Consider the following 26184-nt stretch of genomic DNA (forward strand, 5'->3'; position numbering starts at 1 on the left):
TAGAAAGTTTGTGGTTATTTCAAATGCGTTTCCCTACTTTTTTCGTTAAAAACAATTTGGAGACCTCTAGTGATAATATAATTTCTACCTATACGTGCATTTATTATAACAAAATTTAAAATGAAAAACCTGATGTAAAATTCAAATTTCATTCGAAATTTTTCAATTCGAGCATTTCGATAATTCCACTTATAGAAATTAACTTATAAAGGATTTCAGAATGCCATCCACCGAAAAATACCTTACGCAAAATAATTTGTCCTCAAAAATTAATGACTTTCGTATGCACTTTTTACCATATCGAATGATTCCCAAAATAGTATGAAAAATATGCGTGATATGTACTATTGCCGATAAAAGAAATACAGGTGATATATTTTCTGGAAAACTACATCTTCCATAAATTACATCAAAATTGGTTATTAATATCTGAGAAGCATTCACTATAAGAAATATTTAGTCGTACTATAGAAAAGTTTTCGTTCGCATCAAGGAACTTGCATCTAACAAATCCTCAATGACATGTCCTCAAATCCTCAAATTACGTTCGCAATTGAAGTTTATAACGTCGGGAAATTAGCATCTCCTTTCATGGTTTCTGCCACTCCACTCGCTGTTTTAATAAATCGCTGGTTCTCGAAATTTCACAGGCCACAGAGGAGGTTTCCTTAAACGTGGTTACATCACTTACGTGCCCTTTCAAGCGATCTAATTAAATCTCTTAAGCAGATTTTCCGTTTTTGCTCCGCAACGTTCAGCCACTGGTATCCGGCGTATCGTGCTCCGACTCCTCGTGGTTCGAATATTTTCCACTAGATTACAACCATTTCGGTCATAATCATATTTAACGTTCGCCAGCCTAGGTCAGACCACGTTATTACTCGTAAACATAGGCATCGATTACGCAAACAGCTACAAACTTTTTAACAATGCACAGTGCCCCTTAAAAGCGTTCAGATGCCTGCTTATTCCCGACAAGATGCAATTTCACCATAAAATCGCAAATAAAAGGACCAACAGCTAATATCCTGATTCATCCCTGTAGTAATGTCCAGAAATATACAAGATGTTGAAGAATTTTTAATTCCGATTTAAAAATCGTAAATTCTTATTAATAATATTTTATATTAAAATGCTATAACAGTGTCCCTTAAAAGCGTTCAGACATCTGCTTATTCCCGACAAAATGCAATTTCACCATAAAATCGCAAATAAATGTACCAACAGCTATAACCTGATTCAACCCTTTAGTAATGTTCAAAAATACAGAAGACGTCGAAAAATTTTTAATTCCCATTCAGAAATTGCAAATTTTTAATAATAGTATTTCATACTAGAATGTTATAAGCTTGATATGACTTGATGACTTGTACATATTACTAGTAAAAATCGATTAGAATATCCGACTATGCATATAAGCTTCTTTATAGACACGGATGTACGAAGCTTAATTTTCGAGAGAAGAAAGTTATTAAAGTTGCGATTTTCATTATTTCATGAACGAAATAGCTAATAGCAGGGAACTGTTTTGTCCGATATAATAATTTCGTAGCTTCCTTAAGTTCATAATTAGTTCAGGAACGGAATCCACCGTTATTAAGAAATCTATTTCTTAATAACGTTCCGTCTATGCAGTATGGGCTAAAAAAGATAGCTTAAGATTTCATAAGCACGTCGACGAATTTTTCAGTAGAAATAAACGAGCATCCTATATTCGAATCATATATATGATATTAAATCTACTATTTTTTGACATAAAGAATTATATCTCAAGAATTCATTGCTCTAAATCTATTTCTTTCTACACTTCCAAAAGATTCGAATATTCTGAGTATTTTTCAAAAATTCCATTAAAATCAGTAAATATAAGAATTATCAAAAATAATTTTTTCCAACGATATTTCTACATTATAAATAATATCCATTAATATCCATTAAAAAGAAATTTTAATAAATTCGTTAATATTAGTATTTTCAGAAACAATCGTTAATATAGAGTAACAGTAAAAATCACTCGTAAAATTAAAAATCGTATTAGCAAGGCTGATCGTTAACTATTCCTTGCTAACTTATATCAAGTATGATTCCGCACGTGAATTCGTGTAAAATATGTTATATATGTATATCAGAGTGATTCTCAAAAATAAAACTCAATAGAACTTCGCAGAAGACTCTCAACTCCAACACATCCACTCTATATATTTGCAGCCGTATATTCTCTTTTCTCTATTTTACAACCTCTTTCACTCGATCCAGACATCCCATACAGACGTATCCAGAGCACATACGGTTACGTTCACCCAAAACCTTGTGTGGCCACGTACTCTTCTTTCGCACCCTAGTCTCAAGCACTTACCTGGTCCTCCCTCGCATTTCTAATGCTCGAAACTCAGTCTCTCGCCATAAACATCCACGCCAAATTCTCGTTTCTATAGAACTATATGACCCGAGAAGCTATACGCACCTAACAATGAGAGCAATGCAATTGTGACACGAAAAATTGGCAAGATTCGCAGCAAGACTGAAATGTATTCGACGAATTCTTTATGTTGCCGACATAAATCAGTTATAGACACAATATTCGACAATCACCTTTCGTCAAGGCTAAACGCATAAATAAAAGACCCAACACGTATTCAGCGAAAGCGCCTATGCGAGATCAACTGCTCAATGCTTTGAGTTTCAATTCGATTGGTTTATTCACCGACCACTATTCGAGGTTTGCAAAGCTGGACGAGCGCGATAGCGATTTTTTCCCGAAGTATCGCAGTTTTAAACGATCCCACCAGCCGCTCATGGTACGGCCAATAAACGGAACACGCGACGCTCTACATTTCTACGTTTTGTTACAGCAGTCCAAGGCTCGGTGTTGAAACTAACGCGTGTCACGCGTGCCCACATGGGGCCATATCTGTGCATAGCGTCGAACGGGGTGCCGCCAGCAGTCAGCAAGCGGATCGTCCTCAACGTTTACTGTAGGTATCTCGAATACGTTTAGAGCAGCGAATGTGTTCATCGTTTGTGGACTATATTCTGTATAATCCCCTGCAATTCGATGTTTGTCAACTCGGGAAAAAAGAAATTTCAATTGAACAGTGGCTCACATTTCGAGGGGTGAATCGGGGTAAACAAATTAACTGATACCAGTATAGAGATACGACAGTGAAACTTTTAATATCTCGAAACCAAACGTATGACAGGCAATTTTAATCCTTTCGCTACTACGGGCGACTATAGTCACCGGCAACAAAAATCGAGTCAAAAATTAAGACAAGTGCTACCGTTCCTCTTAGCTCTCTTCGCAAAGAATTGCAAGCTCTATTACGATGGTCAATTTTTTATTTTCCCTTTCTCTTCAAAAAATTTGCGTTAAAGGACCGAATGCTAAAGACTGTACGATCGTAATGTTTCCATCTTTGAAACGTGGCTTCGTTCCACGGGAGAGACTTCGTGGCGGCACCCGCCGTAGCGAAAGGGTTAGTAACCACTGATCACACGTAATACCGACGATGAATACTAACTTATAATTCTAAATTCTAATACTGCACGCTTTACTGTATAATCACGAACGATATAATCTCGCATTTATTTAAGAATAACACGATGAACATTCCGAAAATCATGGTCCGATAAGAGCATTTAAAGGTCGAGGAAAACTGAAAGAACAGTACTACTCGCTGTACATAAGTAGGAAGGACAATTTAATCGTTTGTAAATCGAAAACCCTTCTACCTGAAAAGCGGCTAATGGATCACGTACGTGGCACAAAGGCAAACAACCGAAAGCGCTAACAATGCATTATGCACGTATGCTGGAAAATGCAATTTAAGGTCTCGCTACGTGGCCGTGGATCTGTCGGGAGAGCGGTACCATAATGACGCCACTTGGGAGACCGTGAATGGCAGATGCAGGAGGCCATTGTTTCCAGGGCTGAAGTAACGCCTTAAATATTTTCTGCCGGCGGCGAACCTCTGCCTGTCACGAACCGACCTGTCGACAACTTACGGATTGATTAAAATAAGGACCCTTGAAATGCGGGCTTTGAGCTGGAAAAAAATTTCATCTGACGAATGGATAGCTAGTAAATTCGTCCACTCGCGCCAATTTTTCGTTGTATCTAGACTCCTTCTTTTGCCACTCTTATTAATACGTACATCGTGTAAGGGGATTAATTTTACTCGTACCACTGGGTAGATATATCAATTCATAGATTTTGAATATATCAATTGTTATTCAAATTTATCTGGGATTTCATTGTGGATCTACGTGTGCACGAGATATTGAAAACCTTCGCTTGTCGTCTAATAATTAGGAATCTTGTACACCATGGAATTCATTAGTCGGTACAAAGAGAAATTCGATGAATGGAAATTGATATGGAGAAGGTACACAGCGTGGATAGCTAAACGAGGAGTATAAGAAAATTGCGGTTGTTCGAATTTCCCTTGGTGTCTGCGGAACCTCTATAAAAAGGAATCAGAAGATTCGAAAAACAAACATCGCTAAGCTCTCGGTTTCACGAAGTATTACTTCCAGAACAATGGTCCGTGAATTTTAATATACGAAATGTTTACTATGTGCTACGAAAGTGATGTACGGTGTAAGTAACACAGAGGAATCGCAGATGATTGAGTTTGCTTTTAAAATAAAAGTATAAAATAAAACCTGTTGTTCGGGAAAACGGTTCTATGCTTTCTAGCCTTTAGAAAAATAATTTCTGGGTTTAAATGCTCGAAGAAAAGACTAGCACAAAGGACTTGCATTCGTTAATAATTTATTCAGTAGAATCAAATTTTTACGAATTTATAGTTATTCTTTGTGATTTTCTTTGCTCTAAAAGCATCGAATAATACTTGGTACTAGTTGGGAATCCCTGTAAAAATAAATATAGAAATTCTTATATAAATATAGAAATTCAACCTATCATGTGTCTGCAAACGAATGAGATAATTAAAGTACAATTTTCGTTCTACCTATCGCAAAGAAATATACGACATACCAGGAATTTTTCTCGCAGTTCAACCAATGGTATGGATTGAAAACCAGTTAGTTGGCGCTTACGAGGGTCAAACACTCGTTCTGGAATGTCACAGCGAGGCTTATCCAACGGCTATCACTTATTGGACCAGGCCAACAAACGAAACGATCACGAATGGTACGTAGACATTCTTTTCTTTCTTGAGACATAGCAATTATTCTCATTCAAATTGTTTCCATTTATTATGAACTTTTAACAAACAATGAAACGCAAAGTTCGAATAGATGCTGCTCCTAGTTGGACATTAAAGAAAATTAAAGAGGGACATCTAGAATTCTCTAACATAAGAGATTCCATTTTCTATAAAGATAATATTGAATATTCGCAAGCTTGTAAAATGAAAGACATTGTTAATTATTACAAAAGACAATAATTTTATCTCTACGAAGAATTTGCGAAGCGATAAATTCAGATCTAAATTTCCAAATTACAAATTTTCACCGCTACTTGGATTGATCTTTCATCTTTAAACAAAGTCATGATATCTTTATTCTTAAATTACCGTTCAACTCCTTTTATTTATAAGATTTTTCTCAAAGTAATTAGCTACAGAATTACCAAGATGGTACACAGCTGAAACAGCGTTTAAAGGTTAACACGCGTACTTTTGGCTAGTAGCGAGAGAGTCGAACGATTACTTCAAATGGAGAGATGCCACCATTCGTGAAGATATGCAAGGTGATCCATCCTCCCCTTGAAAACGTAATTGCTACGGCCTTTAACTCAACACTGCGACATCCACGCTGGAGAACGCGATGCAAAGTTTACGTACAAGTAATGCTAATGCGGTTACCTCTAATTGTTTCAGCCTAACGTCGTTGCCTCGCTTTAAACGTAGCCTAGACCCTTCGTGATAATTGGCGAAGGGTGAGCGAAGGAGCACGCGCGTGAAATGTTACGACGCATGCGTGTCGCTGCATCCCTTTGGCCTCAGGGCTCATTGTCAAAGCGACGAAAATTAATAACAGATCTCGCGCCTCTTAATTCCCTTCTTTCACCGCGAGGATCTTTAATTGCACAGCGAGCATCACGAAAACATTTATTTCCGGATTAATTGATACGTCGACGGGGTTCCGAGGGCGAGAAAAAGCTTGCCTCGTGTCGTGACAGAAACTCGTTAAACTTAAGGATTGAACGGAACGGAACAGACGACAAGAAAACGGGATAGCGTTAAAAAGCGACACGAAACCGGGGAAGATCTTCCTGTTCGATGGTCGTTTTCCTCGCTTAAGGAAAAGAGTCTTGCACGTTTGCAAGATACTCATAATGACTGGATTAAGAATTCCATTTTTGAAGTATACGATATCAAGACACACGAATTAAACGAATAATTTAATAAAATTATTAATTTCGAGTTTCATGTTTCAAAATATACGATGCAAAAGGTAAAGGGAGACGTTACTTGAAAAAGAAAATTTCTAATAATCAATCTGGGAATTCTAGACAACTGAGACTTTGGAAACGTGATTGTATGGTAAAAAAAGTAATTCGCATACAAATTTTAGGAATTGTGTAATTTATATATTCTTTGTTTCCTTGCCAGTCGGAAGACCAATATATTGGTTTCGTCCATACTGAAAGATTTGTCTATAAAATACCTCACATATGAATATATTGATTTTTAAGTCAGAAGTAATAATCGAATACTCTCGCAAAGAACAATTTTTGCCAGCATCATATATAACACTAAAACGAAGAAACTTATCAAAATAGCAAAATCCAACTATTTTATTTTTCCAACTTCCAGAAACATGCCAAAATTAACATTGACACGAGTATATTACAATTATTCGCATTCGCTATACCGTAATTGTAATCGTCTGTGAACGGTATGTTTTGATACACATTACAAATCAATGGTAGCAATGAATTAAAATAAAATATTATTGCATTTAAATTCTCCATTTCATTCCAACCACGTCACATATTTCCGTGGAGCACAAAATTTCATTTGCATTAACTACACTCATCCTGTCTATATAAGCAAAATATTAGACTGCGAGGAGAGGCGACACCCGATGTGTTCAAATATTCAGAGTGGAACGCAGAGCCATAGAAAAATTATTGCGCTATTTGAATACGAAACGAGGGACATATGTTGATAAGTCCAGAGCAAATGCGTGGCGTGCTCACATTGTCGAGCGTTACAGCGTCGAACAAACATCGTGGACATCCAACATGGACGTCATTCGCGTCGTAGAGAAAATGGCCGCCGTGTAAATAACCCGGCGCGACCCAGCTCGCGTCATTTCGTAACGTTTCAGTGATCCAGCGTGAAAAATAGTCAATTTGCTAACTAACGGAATTCACCGTTATTCGAAGTAGATGTCACACTTTCGTCGCTGGTATTTCCGTGGTAATAATACGAATTAGCTTTTGAACAGGCGACGAGAGCAATTACACGACCGCTGGATTAATGGCGTAACTCGCGGACGATGAGTCTTATCGCACTTCTTCATTGCATTCTTCGGCATCGCGCGAACAACTGGGCCGAGATTGAACGGGATTTTCAATTACGAAGAACGATTGTCCGTGAGAATACGTTTTTCTTCGGACTCGCGTTATTAGACTAGCCCAGTGATTCTCAGCTGGGCCCTTGCTCTGTGGGATTCTAAGGATTTTTATCACCTCGTGAACATATGACCCTCGTACAACGTGGTACTTGTATCACGCGATTGATAAATTGTACCCAGTTTTGACCTAACGCGATCTATGGTTTCATACGATATTAAATAATAAATCGCGAAATAAATGTGACGAAAATGAATAAAAGTATTTTCTTTTTAACGTCCGCGTTATACGGGGGATATCTGTATATATTTTTCTGTTTAAACTTTGCGAGAAAGATGGCAGAATGTAATACAGAATTACTGTGTTATGATATTTTTAGGATTTATTTATGTTTCAATTAAGTATGAATTTACGAGTGATAAATTTCAGTTCGATTAAAAAGCAATTGATGATTTTCGATTTGTGTATAGGAAGTTAGTGAAAAAGGATTCCGTGGGCAGATTGTATACTTTTGCTTGCAGAAAACTACAAGGTGGAAGCAGTTCCAAAGGGGTATGAGATAATTATGAAGCTTACGATAAAATCCGTCAGACCGCAGGATTTTGGATCGTACCGATGTATGGCGAAGAATTCATTGGGTGAAACGGACGGAATAATAAAAGTGTACAGTAAGTTCATTCAATTTTACTACATGAAATTTAATATTTTGAAACAGGCATCCACTGTTATAGGCACTATTATGGTATAATACCATAATATTACGTATAATACCTGTTATAGCCATCACATCCATTATACGTAGCCTGTGTTATTTTCATAAATCGGATAGCAAAAACTAGCACGATATATAAAACTGGAATAAACATAAAAAGAGAATTCAATTTAATTTAATTTATATTTGTCTACTTTATCAGAAGCTATATTAGCTGACGGCTATAGTCAACGCTAGTATTTAAAAATTACTTTCCAATGTCGATTATACGATGTTCATATTCATCCTCTAATTTTCAACATTTATCACGAGGATCATGTGTCATGGACCATTATAGGGAAAACAAATTTATCAAGCATCCTGTGTTCCACATAAAACAAAATAAAATTCGATAATATTCGTTAAAAATTTCACAAGCTTAGGAAAATTAATAACATATTAACCGTCAACAACACAGAGAGTACCAAAGTCGTTAAAAATTCCGTCACGGGTAGATTGAAACGAAATTATATAGGAGTTTCATATATTTCATAGCAATCGTAAATATTCCAGGCTTTTAAAAGCGAATAAAATATGAATAAAAATTCCTCTTCCAGTCGAAATATCCTCACGCGTGGCCGGATAAAGACCGATATTCGCCAATATTTTAAGTTAACGCTTTTAATCGGGAGACATGTCAGGGCTACAGGAGAATTTGCACGCCGGCTATTCGAACAAATTTATTTTTGTAATGGCTCATTCAGTGGTCGTAATTGCACAGCAATTTCATAACTGCGCAACTTTTCTGCTTATCAGTTTGCGAAATCCTCTCGTTATCGTAACTTCCGTTAATTACACGGCTCTGTAGCTACTCGATAATATCGAATCGAGGGTGCAAGGGTGGGCGAGGAAGATCGAGACGAAGAGAGAGGGAGAAAGACTAGGTCCCACTTGAATTTTGTCGATGAACTTCGAGCACCATGACCTTTTCGAACCACTCTCATTGCAGTCAATTAATTCGTCTTAATAAATGCCTGCATACCTTTGGCCATTGTTTCAAATCGAAACTTCAGACTTTCGCGTCGGTTCAAACGCTCTAAAAGGAACATGCTCCTCTCGAATTGACCAGTAATTGAGGGTTGATCGGTTGAACGACTTGGAAATTGTTTAAATAACGCGTGCACGTCAGACAGCCAGCTTAATCGCGAAATAGCAGGAGTACTGTGTAATCGAACTGCCGGGAGTTATTAAAATTCGCGAAATTTAATTAGCGTGGCCAATATAAAATTATCGCGACCCCAACGAACCTTGAAAATCGTAAAAATTCGATATGCTGATATCGATAAGGTAACTTTATGGGAATCCCGAAGAAAGTAGCTCGAGTTTTATCATAGTGATAGAATATAACAATGCAGTGATTAAACCAAACTGGTTTTATCGAGAAATCGAGCGATCAGTTCTGATGATTAATCGAAGCGAAGGATTAATTGATTATTTGTTCGATTCGAGGGAAGAAATATACTATTGCTTGGGTTAATTCGTTTACTCTTTTCTTGCTCATCTCGCGCAACTTGTGGTACTCATGGGAGCATCGACTCGAGAGCAACAGTCAATAACATCGAATCGCATTGAAATATTAAAATAAATAAACGTTACTCAGTGATATGTGGCAAACATTAAACGACAAAAAGAAAAATCGTAGAATCAATGAAATTAATTTACTTTTAAGAGAGCTGCAAACAGTATTTTATTCGTTTAAAATAAAGTTGACGGTGTACTACAAATAGGTCGAAGATAAGATACGAACGTTGGTCTAAGGTATATCTGGCTTAATAGTTTTCGAACGGTATCGCGAGGTTGCGAAATTAGTTGGCTACAGTCGTACTTACAAATGTTACGACTTCTGAAACAGCAACTTAAGGTAATTTCCAGAGATAAAGAGCTGGAACGTTTATCAACGTCGAGCGACGTCAATTTGGAATTTCACCATTGTTAATTATCGCCGACTAGGATTTCCGAAAAGTTAAAATCCTTTCAAATGTACGGGATATCGAACAAAATTTTGTGAACCTGTTTTGCATAATAATGTGCAATATAGAGTACAGAGAACACAATAGTGTTAGTTTGAGAAACTAACCAAGCAGCATAGTTTGGTAGGAAATTAAAATTATAAAATAAAATTGAAAATTCCCAATATTTTCTTCTTCTGTTTTACTTGTTGTTAAATACGTGAAATTACAAGAATGCAAACAATTATATTTTGAGTGTCGGTGACGTTAATGAGGACATTTGAGCATTGTACATTGATAAATTAATTTACAACCTCCCATCGACCCATTATTATTATTAAAAATATCAATTCTGAAATGAGAAGCAATTCTCGTGACGAGTAATATATTAAAATTATAAATTAAAATCGGAAGTTCCCAATATTTTCTTCTTCTTCTGTCTCACTTGTTGTTAAGTACGTGAAATTACAAGAATGCAAACAATTATATTTTGAGTGTCAGTGACGTTAATGAAGACATTTGAGCACCGTACATTGATAAATTAATTTACAATAAGTACATTGATAAATTAATTTAAAACCTCCCTATGTCACTCAAACGAATTATATTTCTCTCATTACCCATATGATCGACCCATTATTGGTATTACAAATATCAATTCTGAAATGGGAAGCAATTCTCGTGACCAGTAATATTCGAAAAGGCGTGAGATCGATGTTGCTAAAATCCCACAGTTGGTCGATTGAATACGAGTATGAATTTCGTTAACAACGATCACAAGAAACATAAAATAAGAGTTTCGTGTTCCTCGCCATTTAACCCTTTCTCCGTTTCCCCTTCTACCCTTTTCTTTTACCGCGTTATTAACGATTTTCGTTTCGCCTGGCGAAGGAAACTTCTTCGTTACGTGCCAGGTGAAACGCGAAAAATTTATTACACTAAATACGTAACGTGTTAACGAATAATAGGCGAAGTTCCTTCGGCCTTCGTGCCTTTCGTTTCTGTAACTTGTTAATTATCGCGATGCTTCTTTCCCCTGTTTCGGAAAGTAATTTAGCTGTCGAGATTCGGATTAATTGAACAAACATACGTGCGTATACAGTCACGGGGCTGGCTGTTTAAACGTTATTTAGCCCCGGAAAGCGTTTAAACCCTGTGTAATCCCGTTTGAGCAAATTTGAAGATACTGTACTAATTAGAAACATCCGAGGATCAAAGAAACGAAGATCTTAATCAGTGAGATTATCCCTTGTCAATAAACCTACCTCACGATTTTTCATTATTAACCATTTCAAAAATTCATATTTTTATAGAATTATAAAATCCTCCTCTATTCCATTGGTATTTTGTATAATTTCTTAATGATTTTGCCTAGTTAAGTTCTTCCATATGGTTCATGAAACAGGTCATATAAAAATATCGCGAATATCGAATCATGGAAAACATTTTTCAATGTGAAGGAACTTAAATTTACTCGAATATGTAACAAGATAAAATGTGTAAAGGATTTGCTCTACTTCTAGTGCAATTCAATTTGCTCATTCACGAATGAATAAAAAACAGCATCTTACTTTATCAAATTTAAATTTATTTCTTCTTCAACCGTACTATTTCAGGTAATGTCTTAATTCCATTCATTCAGTAATTTAATTATCACCTCTTTTCACCAATCGTAATTAATAATTACGATAGAAATACGATTTAAAATATTTTCGTCGACGACATTTAAACATTTAATTAAATGTGCTCAAGTGGGCAAAAGAAACACGTTTTGATGAATCTCTAACATAGATTCTGTCTAGGACGATTTAATTCCATCTGTTCCTTCATAAATTTAAAACAGGTGGCACAGGAAAACAAATTTCAGTTCTTTCCTTTCTTACGTGGCTTTTATGAAGTTATCTTCCTTTATGTTAAATCGTAATTTCAACACAGTAACGCAGGGCTCACGAGATATCTCGCGTGCAGTAAATTAAACGTTGAGGTTAGCACACGAGATTATGCCCATGTCACACCGTACGAATGTTATCCTCGAAGCTAGACGCCATAAGAGAGTTTCCGCTTCGATTATGCCCATAGGCGAGCGAGCGTCATTCGAGGTAAACACGGCTTCGTTGCGAGCAGGAAAAAGTTAGTAATATCGAAACTGAACTCGATCAAAAATTCGTAAGTTTTCTAAGTAGATATATATCAGCAAAAGCGGAAAAAGAAAATATTTACCTGCGACGAAACTCGTCAAATGTTAATGGCACAATTTTTACTAAACGGAAACGGACGAACGAAGCCGAAGCAAAGACGAAATTGACACAAAACTATTGCCGTATAAATAAACTATTACAACGAATTATCAGAGAAAAAATTCAGAAGAAAATGAAAATGTGTAAGCATTTTTTAATTAACGTTACTATGGCGAGACTCGATAACGAGAAGATTGTTATTTAGATTAATTTTCGCTGATAAAATATAGCGAAATGAGAAATGACATTATATAAATAAATAAATAATTCCCAAATTACGTAATTACGAAAAATAAAAGTTTCGGAATATTTATAATTCAGCAGAGTAATATGTACCAATTCCAATTATTTAATACTTTTAATTGCCATATTAAATTAACTTTGCTCGTCGGGTTTCGTCATTTTGCACGATAAATTAATTCTTCTCGCAACATAAATTAACCCGTCTTAACAAGAAAATTACAACAAACAGTTTTTCAACGACTGCAAACGTTTGCGTTCCTCTCAAAGAACTTGAGAAGTTAGACGGCAAAGAGAAACATCGTCTTGCAAAGTCTAGCTTCTCGTTAGCTAATGACATTAGTAGCGTAATTTGCGAGGGAAAAAGGAGTCGAAAACACGCCTAAAACCAGCAGCGGAAAATTTCAGACAGCTTTAAATTATGACGGGTCGCATAACGTCACGTCATGTCGTATCATATCATGTCAAATTTCCTACATAAACGTCATGTGCTAGTGCCGGCTTGTTCACGCAACTTGAACCACCTGAATGACTCCAAATATTGATTTCAGCAGAAATCAACTTGCACTATAATTTATTTATCCGTTGAAATAGCCTAAGAAATATCACTTTTCATACTATTCGAATCCCAGACACTTTCCTTTCCAGAGTAACCACATTTTCTATAATACGATAAAAATTGAGAAATAATATCGTCAATTATTAAGCACAAATAAAATATTTACTAGCTATCTATAAAGATCAAGGAATAACCAAAGTGTAATTAACGAGGCCAACGAAATTAAAAATTATTAAAAATTCTCGTTAATATTTTCGTAACGTTATTGACTGCTGTAATACTTCAAAGACGAATTTATAATTTCAAAAACCCCGATCCTAACTATTTCTCTATATATATTCTTACACAGAAATAACAAAAAGAATCGGGTCACACGTGAGCTGATCCGTAACCAAGGGCCAGAGACTACGACTCTATACCTGAGTCATTGGCCCAGATCCACCTAATTTCCAAATTTTTCACGCGCATGACCCCGAATCCGGTGTCACGATTTTCTTCCATTTTCAGCGGAATTGCCGCGGATCTTGGCTGAATTTCGTAAAAATCAACGTGGCCATACGAGCGTTTTCAGTTCTTCGAACAATCCGACCGTGGCACGTGATTTTCGAATGGCATGCATACGATTAAACCGCGAGGCATCTATTCACGTCTCGCTCTCGGTACTGCCTGATAATTAATCGGTCGCCCGATTAAAGTATCGGCCAGCAAGAAAGATGAATTGAAAGAGAGACAGAGAGAGAGGAGAGAGAGAGAGAAGGAGAGAGAGAAGCAATGGCTCGGTTCGGGCACGTACTTAATTATCGATAATTGTAAATAAAACGGGCGACAAGCCGTGCAACCGTCACCGCGAATTCCTCGAGTAATTGGCCCTGCCATCTAATTGAATAGTTCGCGCTCCATTCAAACGCACCTCGAGTCGTTCCCTTGCCTCCACTCTTTTCTTAGTACCGTGTCGTTCCTGGCTAATGACGTTAGCAATAATTAGCGGAGAGAACGGATCGCGGGGTATATGCTTCATTAAAGTCGATTAATATCGATGGAAACCTCGTTGAAGCGAGAGCAGAACGAATTACCGGACAATGGTAAGGAGGATGACGGGAGAATGGGTAAGGTAAAACGGAATTAAGAGACGAATGTTTTCAAGATGGATTCGAGATCCGATTGGTTTTAGCCTGACGTTAAATGCTGCTTAATCGCCTATGCAATGCGCACAGGGAGAAAATTGTAAATGGTACTACTGCCCTGAATGGCGGATTCTTCTCGGATTTAAATTTCGCTATAGGAGCAATGACAGGTGGCGTAATTATCGGATTAGGTAGACGCGTGACGTTAAGCGTTCTGGGTGCGTCGGATATGTTGGCACTGTTAAACTAGAATTAGATAGATTGCGTAGATCTCGGCTTAACCTGACTTGTCAGATAAGATATTGGCAGGCTGAGGATAGATTAGACCGATGAATTATAAGTGAACTTCGAGGTAGATAGGTTTGAATTTATGATTCGGTTAAATATATTTAGTTTAGGATATACATGTCCATGCGGTATCCATTTTGGTCACTTCTCCGAATGGAATCTGGTTACGGTTACTGGATTTTTCGAACTTATCTAAAATCGCGAATCCATTGACAGAGACAGAAATTGCTATTACTGTAGAGTATATATATGGGAGATTCTTAAGTGGCAGAAAATTTATTCGAAACAGTGTATATTATTAACGAATCACTCGTAAATTATTATTTAAATCTATCTCATACCTATTAACCGTGTTATTAATTAAGAGATTTAGCTGCTTTACCGGGTTCTATGAAATAGTAGCAATTGCACAACTATAGTCAGACATGTAAATAGAAGTCGCGTCACGATCTCTAGTTGCACCTTTCGAATACCTGACTCCTTATTCGAGCCATTAATTTCACCTTGTAAATTGGAGCCACGGTATAAAAGTACTACAATCAAACAATTTAGGTTCGAATTCCACTGAAGTCTCAACGTTGTTATTAGACTACGCGATAATATATCACATACGCTAGTTTCACGTTACATCCATTATTCTTTTACGCGAATTTGATATTAAAATAAATAAAATGAAAATAACAATCACAAAGCCTTCGTGTTAAAATAACAAATCAATATTAAAATTACAAAACGATGTTAAAATCACAGGATTAAAAAGTAATCGTTTAAATATTATGCAATAATATTCCGCACGTGTAATTATATATCATATACGCTAGTTTCACGTTACACCCATTATTATTTTACACGAATTTATTATTAAAATAAATAAAATAAGAATAACGATCACAAATTCCCTATGCTAAAATAACAAAACAATGTTAAAATCGCGAAGTTAAAAAATAATCGTTTAAATGTTATGCAATAATATTCTGCACGTGTAATTTACGCGATATTAAATTCTGGTCCTTTCCATTTTCCCATAAAGAAATTTGCGTTTATTGCTCCACCGATTGCAACGATGTAGAATGATATAATATGACTCTTACGTGCACACAAGCAAATCGGATACACAGTATGGTTTATAATTACGAACAAACGTGACTGCAGAGTTGTCGTGGAAACAAATGCAATTACAGTGCCGAAATGAAATTCAACAACGCAAACCTATATAAACAAAGGGCAAGTTTGATTATCGAACCGCGTACGATTTAATATTTACTTAGACGAATCTGCGATTGCAGCAGACGCCACGTATGCACGTTAAGACTTGGCATCCACATTTGAATCAGTATGAAATGTTCAACGCGCTAATTACGAATCAACGAACAAAACGACATTCGAGAAATGTGGGAGAAAAGCTTGTTTTAATCGTCGAACTTTCTCTGCGTCTATAACGCGATGTCCAATTTTTATACCTTAATGTCACGGAAGATAGGAAAGTAGGTACATGGTAGCATGATATATTTTACGGCTATGTTTCCTCGGCAATTCCACGAAACGGGGAAAAATAATTTCCTCAGACCTCGCGAAGTACGTCATAAATTACTTTCCTAAGAATCGTAAGATCGTCCAAGATTCGCTCGACAAAATGAAGGAACCCCTCAACAAGATGCAGAACACGATTCGCAATTTGCAACGGTAACGTTCCGGTAGGAATTTTTATTTGTCGACTATCTTGCACATTAGACAGAAGCATGGGCTCATAAAACTGCTTTATGCGAAAATAGATACACGAAGAAATATATCATAGCGAATGAAACGTACCACTCAACGATTTCACTCGACAACGCAAATTACTTTCATTCTCAATTTCATTCAACCTCCGCTACACGCACTACTACATCTGCGTGAAAATAATCGTGATAAATTACAGTCACCCTTCTATTTCTGGAACATATCGATCTATTCAAAACCTTGAACTGAACTAAGTCTAAATTAAATTTACGTTAGCTTTGGATTAGGTGTAGCGATGATACTACACTATAGTACCATAATATTAAGTGTATTGGCTGTCAATGTATCTTGGACACTCGAGGGAAATACATTTTTCTCGAAAACGAGGTCTTCGATGCATTTTCGTCATTCTTGACTCTTATCTTATTCCGAATCATAGAATCTACGTAGCACCATTCGTACGACGAATTTCGACGCATCCTGTTATCTTCAGGTCAATGCCTACTTCTATTTCTGACTATATAGAGCCTAAATGCCTATTTCTAACTTCTAAGTTATCGAAACCTTGACATCCACCTTATTATGAAGGATAGAATTTACACAGTACTATTCGTACCACGAATTTTGGCGCACCTGTGTATTTTATAGTCAATGCCTATTTCTATTTTAGCCTATATGCCTACTTAGAGCACATTCGTACCATGAATTTTGGCGCACCTGTTTATTTTATAGTCAATGCCTATTTCTATTTTAGCCTATATGCCTACTTAGAGCCTATATACAGCCTACTATATACCTAAATATGCCTATTTCTATTTTCAAAACGTCATCGAAACTTTGATATAAACCTTATTATGAACGATAGAATCTATACAGTACCATTCGTACCACGAATTTCGGCGCACCTGTGTATTTTATAGTCAATGCCTATTTCTATTTTAGCCTATATGCCTACTTAGAGCCTATAAAGAGCCTATATACCTAAATATGACTATTCCTCTTTTCTAAACGTCATCGAAACCTTGATATGTACCTTATTATGAACCATAGAATCTACATAGCACCATTGGTACCATGAATTTCGGCGTATCCTATGTATTTTATAGTCAATGCCTATTTCTATTTTAGCCTATATGCCTACTTAGAGCCTATAAAGAGCCTATATGCCTAAATATGACTATTTCTATTTTCAAAACGTCATCGAAACCTTGATATGTACCTTATTATGAACCATAGAATCTACATAGCACCATTGGTACCATGAATTTCGGCGTATCCTATGTATTTTATAGTCAATGCCTATTTCTATTTTAGCCTATATGCCTATATGCCTATTTCTAATTTCTAAAAGTCATCGAAATCTTGTCATCTTTCAGGCAAATGCACGAGCTAGTTGCCGAATCCTCTTCTCATCTCTGACATCCAAATGTCAGTCATTCGCTGTCATCCGATATTCCTTAACTCAAGTTCGGTATTAATCTTCAGATCTCTGTCATTTCCAATACAATCATTCTCCTATTCGCGTCCTTAACCGCACTGCGAGCGTTTATTAAGCCTGGTCTAGGATGGAAGCGCGCGATGAAAGGAATTCCGTCGTCAGATGCCGCGGTTGGTTATTACCAGTTCGACGGTCGCGAAGCATCGACTTTTTCGGGAGCTTTGACCACAGACGGCCGGCTGTCGCTTTCCGGTTCCCTTTAAAGGAATAATTGGAAGGAGTGTATTTTGGAATGGCGCGGGAACATGGATCCGCGCACCGGGAAATTAATATCGTCGCCGGGATGGTGGACGTTTTCGACCGGGCGTGCAAGTGACAAGGGCACTCTGGCTTTTGCCGCACGCGACGTTCCAATAAGCGATACGCGCGACCAGCAGTGCACCGGCCTAGCCTCAACACAGTCCAGGGCCCGATTATTTTTCTGGTTATTACTCGATATCTGAAAAACTGCGGCGCTTTCGCTGCTGGCACGCGCTCGCGCGCGATTTGACGTAAAGCGGCTTTCCACAGCGCACAATTTGACGGGCGTTAAATCCTCCGGTCAGACTTCGTGGCGCTGATGAGATTCGGCGCGTTCATCTTTATTAATGGACAGATCGGCGATAACGCGCGTTACCATCGCGCCGCGACTATCCGTTACACGAACGATGCGATGTCCCGCCCGATGGACATCGAGCTGTAGATTGGTTTATTGATTGACCAAACGGATCGTGGACCACCAGTGATTTAAGGACGCTTACATCCTGCGCTTGGTTTATGGTGTTAAGTTGTTGCGCGATGTGCTACATCTTTAGAACGCGGATGGGTAATGCCTCGTTCCATTGAACGGTTCGGCTATTTTGGTGACTGTCAGTAGGATGGAGTTGATCGATGTTGAATAGATAAGATTAGTTATATACAAAGATTAATCTCGGATACAATGTGCGAATAAAGTACACTATTTATTAATATAAGACCTAGACTCCAAGAACGAATGTTTGTATAAATAATAAATAATGTATTCGACAAGAATTGGGGGTTTAGGCGAACTGCACCACGTACTTAGTCTCTTGTCACTCACTCACGAGTCAGTCGTTCTAGAGAAATATATCTTCCTTGAGTAATAAAAGAATTGAAAATAGGATTATATGCATCGTAGTTATTTTGCAATTATAAATCCATAATTCCAACAATCGGGCGTGTCATGGGAGTAAAAAGAAGTAAAATGTGTTGTAGGACTCTGAAACTTAAAGATTTCTGTTCCGTTGGTGCAAATGAAATTTTGTCCTTCCGAAGTTTATTATTAACCCTTTGCACTTGAGAGGTAACTCGGTCACCATTTAATCAAATTCTAAAGATTGACGTTAATTAATATGTCAAATATAAAATTGCGTAACGATGTGTAGAATGTCGAAGAAAAATAATTCTACGTCTTAATTTGCATATGATTTATCATTTACCATTTCAAAAATTTCGTCGACTCTATGATAGAAAGTCTTCGAATTACTATTTTTCTGTAACGAAAAAGTCGTAGAGCGCAAAGGGTTAATATTGAGTAGAATGAGAGAAAGGATAAGTCTGCAGAGAGCCACATTAACCCATTAAGGACCAACTATGAAAATATAATGATTTTTCTATTTCCTTTTTATTTCCTTTGATAATGTTCCTTTTAATAATGAATTTCCGAATTAAATGGAATGACAAATTTTTAGCGTCGTAATTTCGAAATAGATTGAGAAAATAATGAAAATATTTCGATCCTATTATGAAAAAATCAGAACATTCGAGTGATTATCTTTAAGGAATTTAAACTCGATTATGTATTGTAGATAGAAATATAGAAGTTCGAACAACTTATGGTCAAAAACTTTGTTATTTAATACACTGTAAATAATCAACGAGAAATAATAAGAAACATAGTGATTTATATAAAAAATAAAGATTATTTTTGTGAGTAGCTTGGAAAATTATTCATGCCACAGGTAGACACACTGATCTGCAACGCAGAGACGTTGAACGCGTGCTTAATTTGGGAAACGAGCCCATGATTCCAAGTTTTCCCTCGACTTTTAGCGCTTTCCTGAGTTTATGATACGTCAGTCACTGTTCAGAAGTAAGAAGAAACTCTAAGTCCTCCAAGTCCTAATTAGAATGCGGAGTTTACGAGCAACGCAAAGCAGAAATCTCTGCTACATACTTTCAACCTTTTCTTTATGATTAGTGCAAGATGGAAACCACGTACCTAATAGTCGTAAATTTAAGATTAAATAATACCCAAATTGGGGATGAGAAAGTATCGCATAAACGAAATACGGTATCAAAACTCTCAAAACGTGACATAACGTTATATAACCGAAGATCCACCTATGACCAACCTAAATAAACGAATTTAGTTTTATTATTACTTTATTATTAATATCAATATTAACTATAACTTATAAAAATTGCTATAATAGACTATTATACTATCCCAATCCTAAAAATAACCGAACGTATTCAACTGTCTTAAAAATAAGAACATTCCTAGATATTTCTAATACATGATCAAACCACAAACCTATACGAAATCCCTAGATGTAGCAGCAAAGAATATTCGTTCCGAGATTAGTTCAGGGAATCCAGTTTAGTGCATTGGCATAACGCGAATACTAAAGACACTGCTTAATGCTGTTACTTTGGTGTACGTAACAACCACACCGATGAAGCGGATTTCAAATAAGCTTATCAAATCAATGGATACGATAGCAGATTAACGTAGACTGCCTCAATCAAAAGCGCTTACCGATATCCTGTGGTAGTGTAATAGGATTACAATGCTACATTGACGTGGAAGCATTCTTCCTTTGCGACCTGTATGATACGAAGCACGTATGAAGTGTTATTCCTCGAATCAGTGGCTCCTGTTGGGTTGGAACAATAACTACCGAACAATAGGTGCACGAATTTCTCTACTAGAAATTCAGTCCCCGGTATGCAGTTCGAGTCTAGAAATATTGCGACAAGGAAATAATTGCTTTCTTAAAAGCTGAGTCTCCGGTACGTAATTCGTTCTGAGAAATATTTCCACGGAAAACAATTCTTCTACGCTTTGGTACAATGTATCGTGTTCTATGTTATACATAAGTATATATTATGTAACATTTACATCCTTCTGAATTGGAGAATTAGACGACATCGACGATTGAGTTATTAGACATAAATATCAACCTGTATTTTAATTAGAATAACGTAATTGAGTGTTAAAAATATTTTTGGGTTCATGTTTGTAACTTTGAGGGGTTTAATGAAACTCGCGATATATTCTAATATTTATAAACAAATTTTTGTTCCGAATTTTGTGAAGGGAATCTTGAGTTTTACTTAATTGACCAATTGTCGTTTCCTGTTTTAAAAATAAATGGTAAAATGAATATTCGACATAACGTGTTAAATTTTTTCATTTTATGAACAAGTTAAAGTATAACTCTCGAGCAACTAGGTTACATTTTAATGTCGGGTAAAGAAGTTTTATTTCATTCACCAGCCCAGCGAATTGGACTTCGAAGATTGTGGAATTCAGATGCATTTCGTTCTACGTACAAATATTTGCAATGGAAGCAGGTTTCTGCGAATGAGATCTGATTTCACCTTGGAAATAAATTTCCTTTCAATTTTTATCTTATTTTTTACTCGGTTAAAGTTCATTTCATCAAACTTGCAGGGAAAATGTACGAGCGACATTGCAATATTTCGAATATGAAAATGCAACAAAATTTCCTCCGAAATAAAATAAAATAAAAGAACAAGAGAAATAGGCGAAAGATGATCAAGATTTCGTTAATGCGTGTATATAAGAGTCAAACACGGTAGTCACAATTTAATATGCTTCATACGTTGCACGTGTGTCGTGTGAGAAGCGTATAACTGGTGAAGTACGAGACTGCAACTTCTACCCTAAAGGTTCCAAGCAATGATCTGTAGCCCTAAGTACAAAGTTAAACCATGGCTAACCCATAGGTGGACTTTTGGCAGAGCTGCGCTGAACTAATGGCGCACTAACTCAACATTGATCAAGTAACAGTGTATCGTACATAATGCCGAATTTATGTGATACTGATAGGAGTATGTCAGTTCATGTATCTACGTTTGCAATATTGACTGCAAGAGTAATAAAGGTACTTCTGACTTCTACGTTTCGCGTTGAAAATTCACAGGCTTCGTATCTCTGGAAAATTTACGAAAAAAATTCAAAGAGAATTTAAAATGTAATTAAAGCCTTTCAAAAATTTTTATGATAATCATAAATAAAAATATCGCGGATAAATCCAGTACAAAAGGAACATGAAATAAGTATGGTTGTAGTATACAATGTAGTATATATATAGTATGATAGAAATTCTTCGAATTACTATTTTTCTGTAACGAAAAAATCGTGGAGTGCAAAGGATTAAATTGGGATAAGACGTGCCATAGTTGGTTACAGGTAGAGCAATCTTGTTTGAACGCGACGAAGAATAACAGGTAACTGAGACGGAAAGGTATCGACGAAAATTTACGTTGGGCCCTATCTACGAACCATGCCTCTCTCCCATGACCCTCATGTTTGGCTCGATCTCGTTATCACGAGTCTCACACGATATTCTAGTCGAAGGGATTAACCTTAAAATTGCAAAACAAAACGAATATTTCTAAATAATTAAATATTTCTATAGATAACACGTTACAAGCATCAATTACTATAAGAAAAGAATTAATAAAACTACCATCGAAATAGGTCCTAGACGAGCAAAAGCAAACATATTCACGTTTTAGTTAAATAAACCATAATTGTACTGTCGAGTTAATGTCTACGATTATTATTAATTTATAATATGATAATATTTGGCCAGTGAATGCGTAACTATAATGGAATCGATACGTACTGTTAGATTGGCTCGAAATAGCTGATTATAATACAGTGATAGTAATCAAATATCGAAACCTCCATTCACCGTCTCCACCTATACTCGTCTGTAATGCATAAAATAGAATATCATTGTATATCATAAATTACCACTCGCAAATCAAAATAGAAACCGTAGCCAAATCTCTAGATCACTAATTGAAGGCAGAAATTATTTCTCTATCACGAACATAATCTTTGTTATATATTTCTGCAAATTTATCTGCAATTTGACCGATACATGACCGAAAGCAGGGTGTAAATTCGCGATCACGAGCAAAAACGTGCCTCTAACATGAAAAATTCGTATTTTCCAGAAATCGATAGGTCGCCTTCGATGCATAGACCAAGCACGAGGTGGGACAAGAACAGTTGGAGAATGGATCACAATCACGAAAGGAACACGACGGGTATGAAAGACGAACCGATGTCGAAGGGTATCGAGAATGCTGACGAGATTGATTTCCAAACAGCCACAGCCTCGTCGCTCTTTCATCGCCATTTATTTGCAAACATCGGTATCACCGCTGTCACCGCCATTTTGGTACGAGGCCTGTCGACGTAGGCTTCTCTGTGATCGCAGTCACGCCTGAAATTGATTAATTCGCGTCCGGATGAGTCTTCAGGGTCATGCTAGTCGCGAGCACCGGTTACCAGATCGCAAATTCGAGAGGAACAGGGTCAAGGTGCACCGAGGACCGGTTTAACATCTCTTCCTGCCTACGCCAACACTACGGATCTAGGAAGAACCTGGGCTGAGATATCGAGAGAAAAAGTGTCTTCTAATATCGAGATTGCTCGGAACAAAGCGTATGCTTAGGGCAGCGCGTGTTCCTCTTATGCGAAAAATCCCGTTCGTTTATTAACCCTTTAGCTGCGAAAAAGTTCAAATTTAATATATTTCGAAATTTAATTAAAATTCATTTTATCCGCGTTCTAGTTGCGATCCATAAATTTTTTTAAAAGTAGATACGATAAGTAATATTATTCTTCCCTTACTAAAAATTATTTTTTACCAATTTCATATGTGCGAAATTTTTTTTCAATTTAATATGATTAAATTTCTTTCTTTCTTTTTCTTTCAAGATTTTTTTAATATCATTTATTAGAAAATATTATACCAAAAGTTTCAATTTCCACCGTAATTTTCTCAAAATAAAATTTCTACAAATCGAGGAGAGTTAAGTCACTATATAGTACTCAAAAATGCCTCGCTAGTGCGGACCATTAAATCCGATGACGAGTTCAACGCTTCTAATCCTTGGTCTGTTAACTTGCAAATACGGTGTTCGGGAACAGCAATTTCGCTTTGTAACTGGCGACAGCTAAAGGGTTAAGAGTAGTTTTGCCAGTAGCTTTGAACCGAACGAACTTCGCGTTTGTTTAGAACAACGAGGCTTGCTATGTTTCTTCTTCCACCGTGAGTTACTGAGTTATATTTTATAAATCGAAATGATAGCGTATTTTCTTTACGTCGAACCTCGTGTGCTGATAAAAGGGCGTTCAGACGATTAACGAAAGAGACGTAAATTAAGCAGAAATATATTTGTATCTGAAAAGGTGCAGACAGCTCGCGTTGAGTTTCTCCGCAAAAATACAATTTTCGAACCGAAACTTTCGAGATGGTTTTCATGAAAATTCTTAATTTTGCTGAGATCCATTTTATTTTAGGTTTTAGACGGTTCAATGGGCCTAGCACAATAGCAAGCGAACCGGTTCTACTTTCCTACATTCCTCTAGTCGGAAATGCTCGCTTAAATTTACTGCGATTTATCAATTCGCATTATCAATCCTTTGATACCGTTAACGAGAAAATAAATTGAAAAATGTCGGAATTTTTACTTTTAATTCAATGAATCATCGTATTGCGAAAGGAATTCCTTTGAAATCTAAAGATCACCCTTGTTCGTCGTTATTCATTGTCTTTGATGAACGAATCCGATTAACCCTTTGACTGCCACGCCGAAATCCCCTGTTTCCCCCAGGATGCCACGGGAGTGTACTGCTAAATGTAAAATTTGTCCTATTTTTTCGATTGTTGTTCTAATAAAAATTTTTAATTATTCAATGGGGCACATTTTATTTCGAAGTCTCTTCTAATTAGCTGTTATATTCAAAATGCACAAACTGTCGATTTTCATTCAATGTAGTTCAATGTAGTTCAAGTAGTTCCAGCACTCCGGTCACCAATGGCCACCGTGGCGTCACAGGAGAAACCGTGGCCGGTCATATATGACCAACATGGCAGTCGAAGTATTAACCCTTTGCACTCGAGAGGCGCCTCTGAATCGCCATTTAATCAAATTCTAAAGATGGATGTTAATTAATATATCGAATTTACAATTACCCAACGATGTTTGTAATATCGAAATAAAAGAAATCTACGTCTTAACTTGCACACGATTTCTTATTTACCGTTTTGAAAATATCGTCGACTTTATAGCAGAAAGTCTTCGAATTACTATTTCCCTGTAATGGAAAAATCGTCGAGTGCAAAGGGTTAACACGTTCCGTGCCACGTGTACCATTTGTGGTACACGTTAAACTTGATCTGTAGACCACGTGTACTACAAATGGTACACGCAGACATATTTATTTAACGCACCGAAAACATGTTTCATGACAAATTAAATTCTCTAAAATCAAAATATCAATTTTTAGCCAAAGCAAGAAATGGCCCGGAGATCATGTCGGGCAAAAATCGCTCGGCAAGGAACGTTAAACCGTAGTAAAGTCGTGGAGATGGGTCGTTGAAACTTAGGCGAGCATTACTGCAACTTGTAATATCGTTTAACGACATGTGATACGAAATTCGAAGAACACCTTCACCAAAGGGTGTTTCCGATTACGTTTTACCTTCGGTCGATTTTTACGCAATTAACATATAAAATTGTTCGCGATGTTCATTGTAAAATTTAATAATTTTAAGATTGAAACGTTAAGTGTAATTTATACCTTTAACCTTTTGTAAGTTTCTATTGTAAAAAACAAGAAAAAAGGTGTCGTGAAATACCGAGTATTTTTCGCCCAATGAGTATAACGCTTGTAACTAATCTACGTGTAAATATCATTTTCATAACGTAAGGACATGCTTTTTCTTTACGACAATAATGCATTCAATTATTAAATTAAAAACGGTAAAAACGGAGCCTATTTATTCGTAACATCCAACAGCGTAACGTTAATTCCCAAATTCACGATATTACGTTTTCATCGCGTTATAGTATTCGCGTTACACCATAGTATTATATGAAATGAGATGTTTAATGTTATTTCACCGTACATGCCGAAGAACTATGTATTTTTCATTGTGAATTTTCGTTTCTTTGTTTTGTAAATATATATGTAGATAAAAGATTTGACTTATTTT

At 36.5% G+C, this 26184-nt stretch overlaps 1 protein-coding gene across 1 annotated transcript in view; it reads left to right on the top strand.

Annotated features, from left to right (window-relative positions):
- Window positions 1–23379, top strand: part of LOC108550244 (neurotrimin) — a 180814-nt gene extending 157435 nt beyond the window's left edge. The window contains exons 6-9 of the mRNA XM_017903941.1: window positions 2853–2975; window positions 5018–5155; window positions 8071–8217; window positions 23132–23379. Of these exons, the coding sequence (XP_017759430.1) occupies window positions 2853–2975; window positions 5018–5155; window positions 8071–8217; window positions 23132–23379 (656 nt within the window). The remainder of the gene's footprint in view (window positions 1–2852; window positions 2976–5017; window positions 5156–8070; window positions 8218–23131) is intronic.
- The last annotated feature ends 2805 nt before the right edge of the window (window positions 23380–26184 follow it).

Source organism: Eufriesea mexicana, unplaced genomic scaffold (assembly GCF_001483705.2).
Source record: "Eufriesea mexicana isolate 0111107269 unplaced genomic scaffold, ASM148370v2 scaffold2645, whole genome shotgun sequence".
In the NCBI taxonomy this organism is placed as follows: Eukaryota; Metazoa; Arthropoda; class Insecta; order Hymenoptera; family Apidae; genus Eufriesea; species Eufriesea mexicana.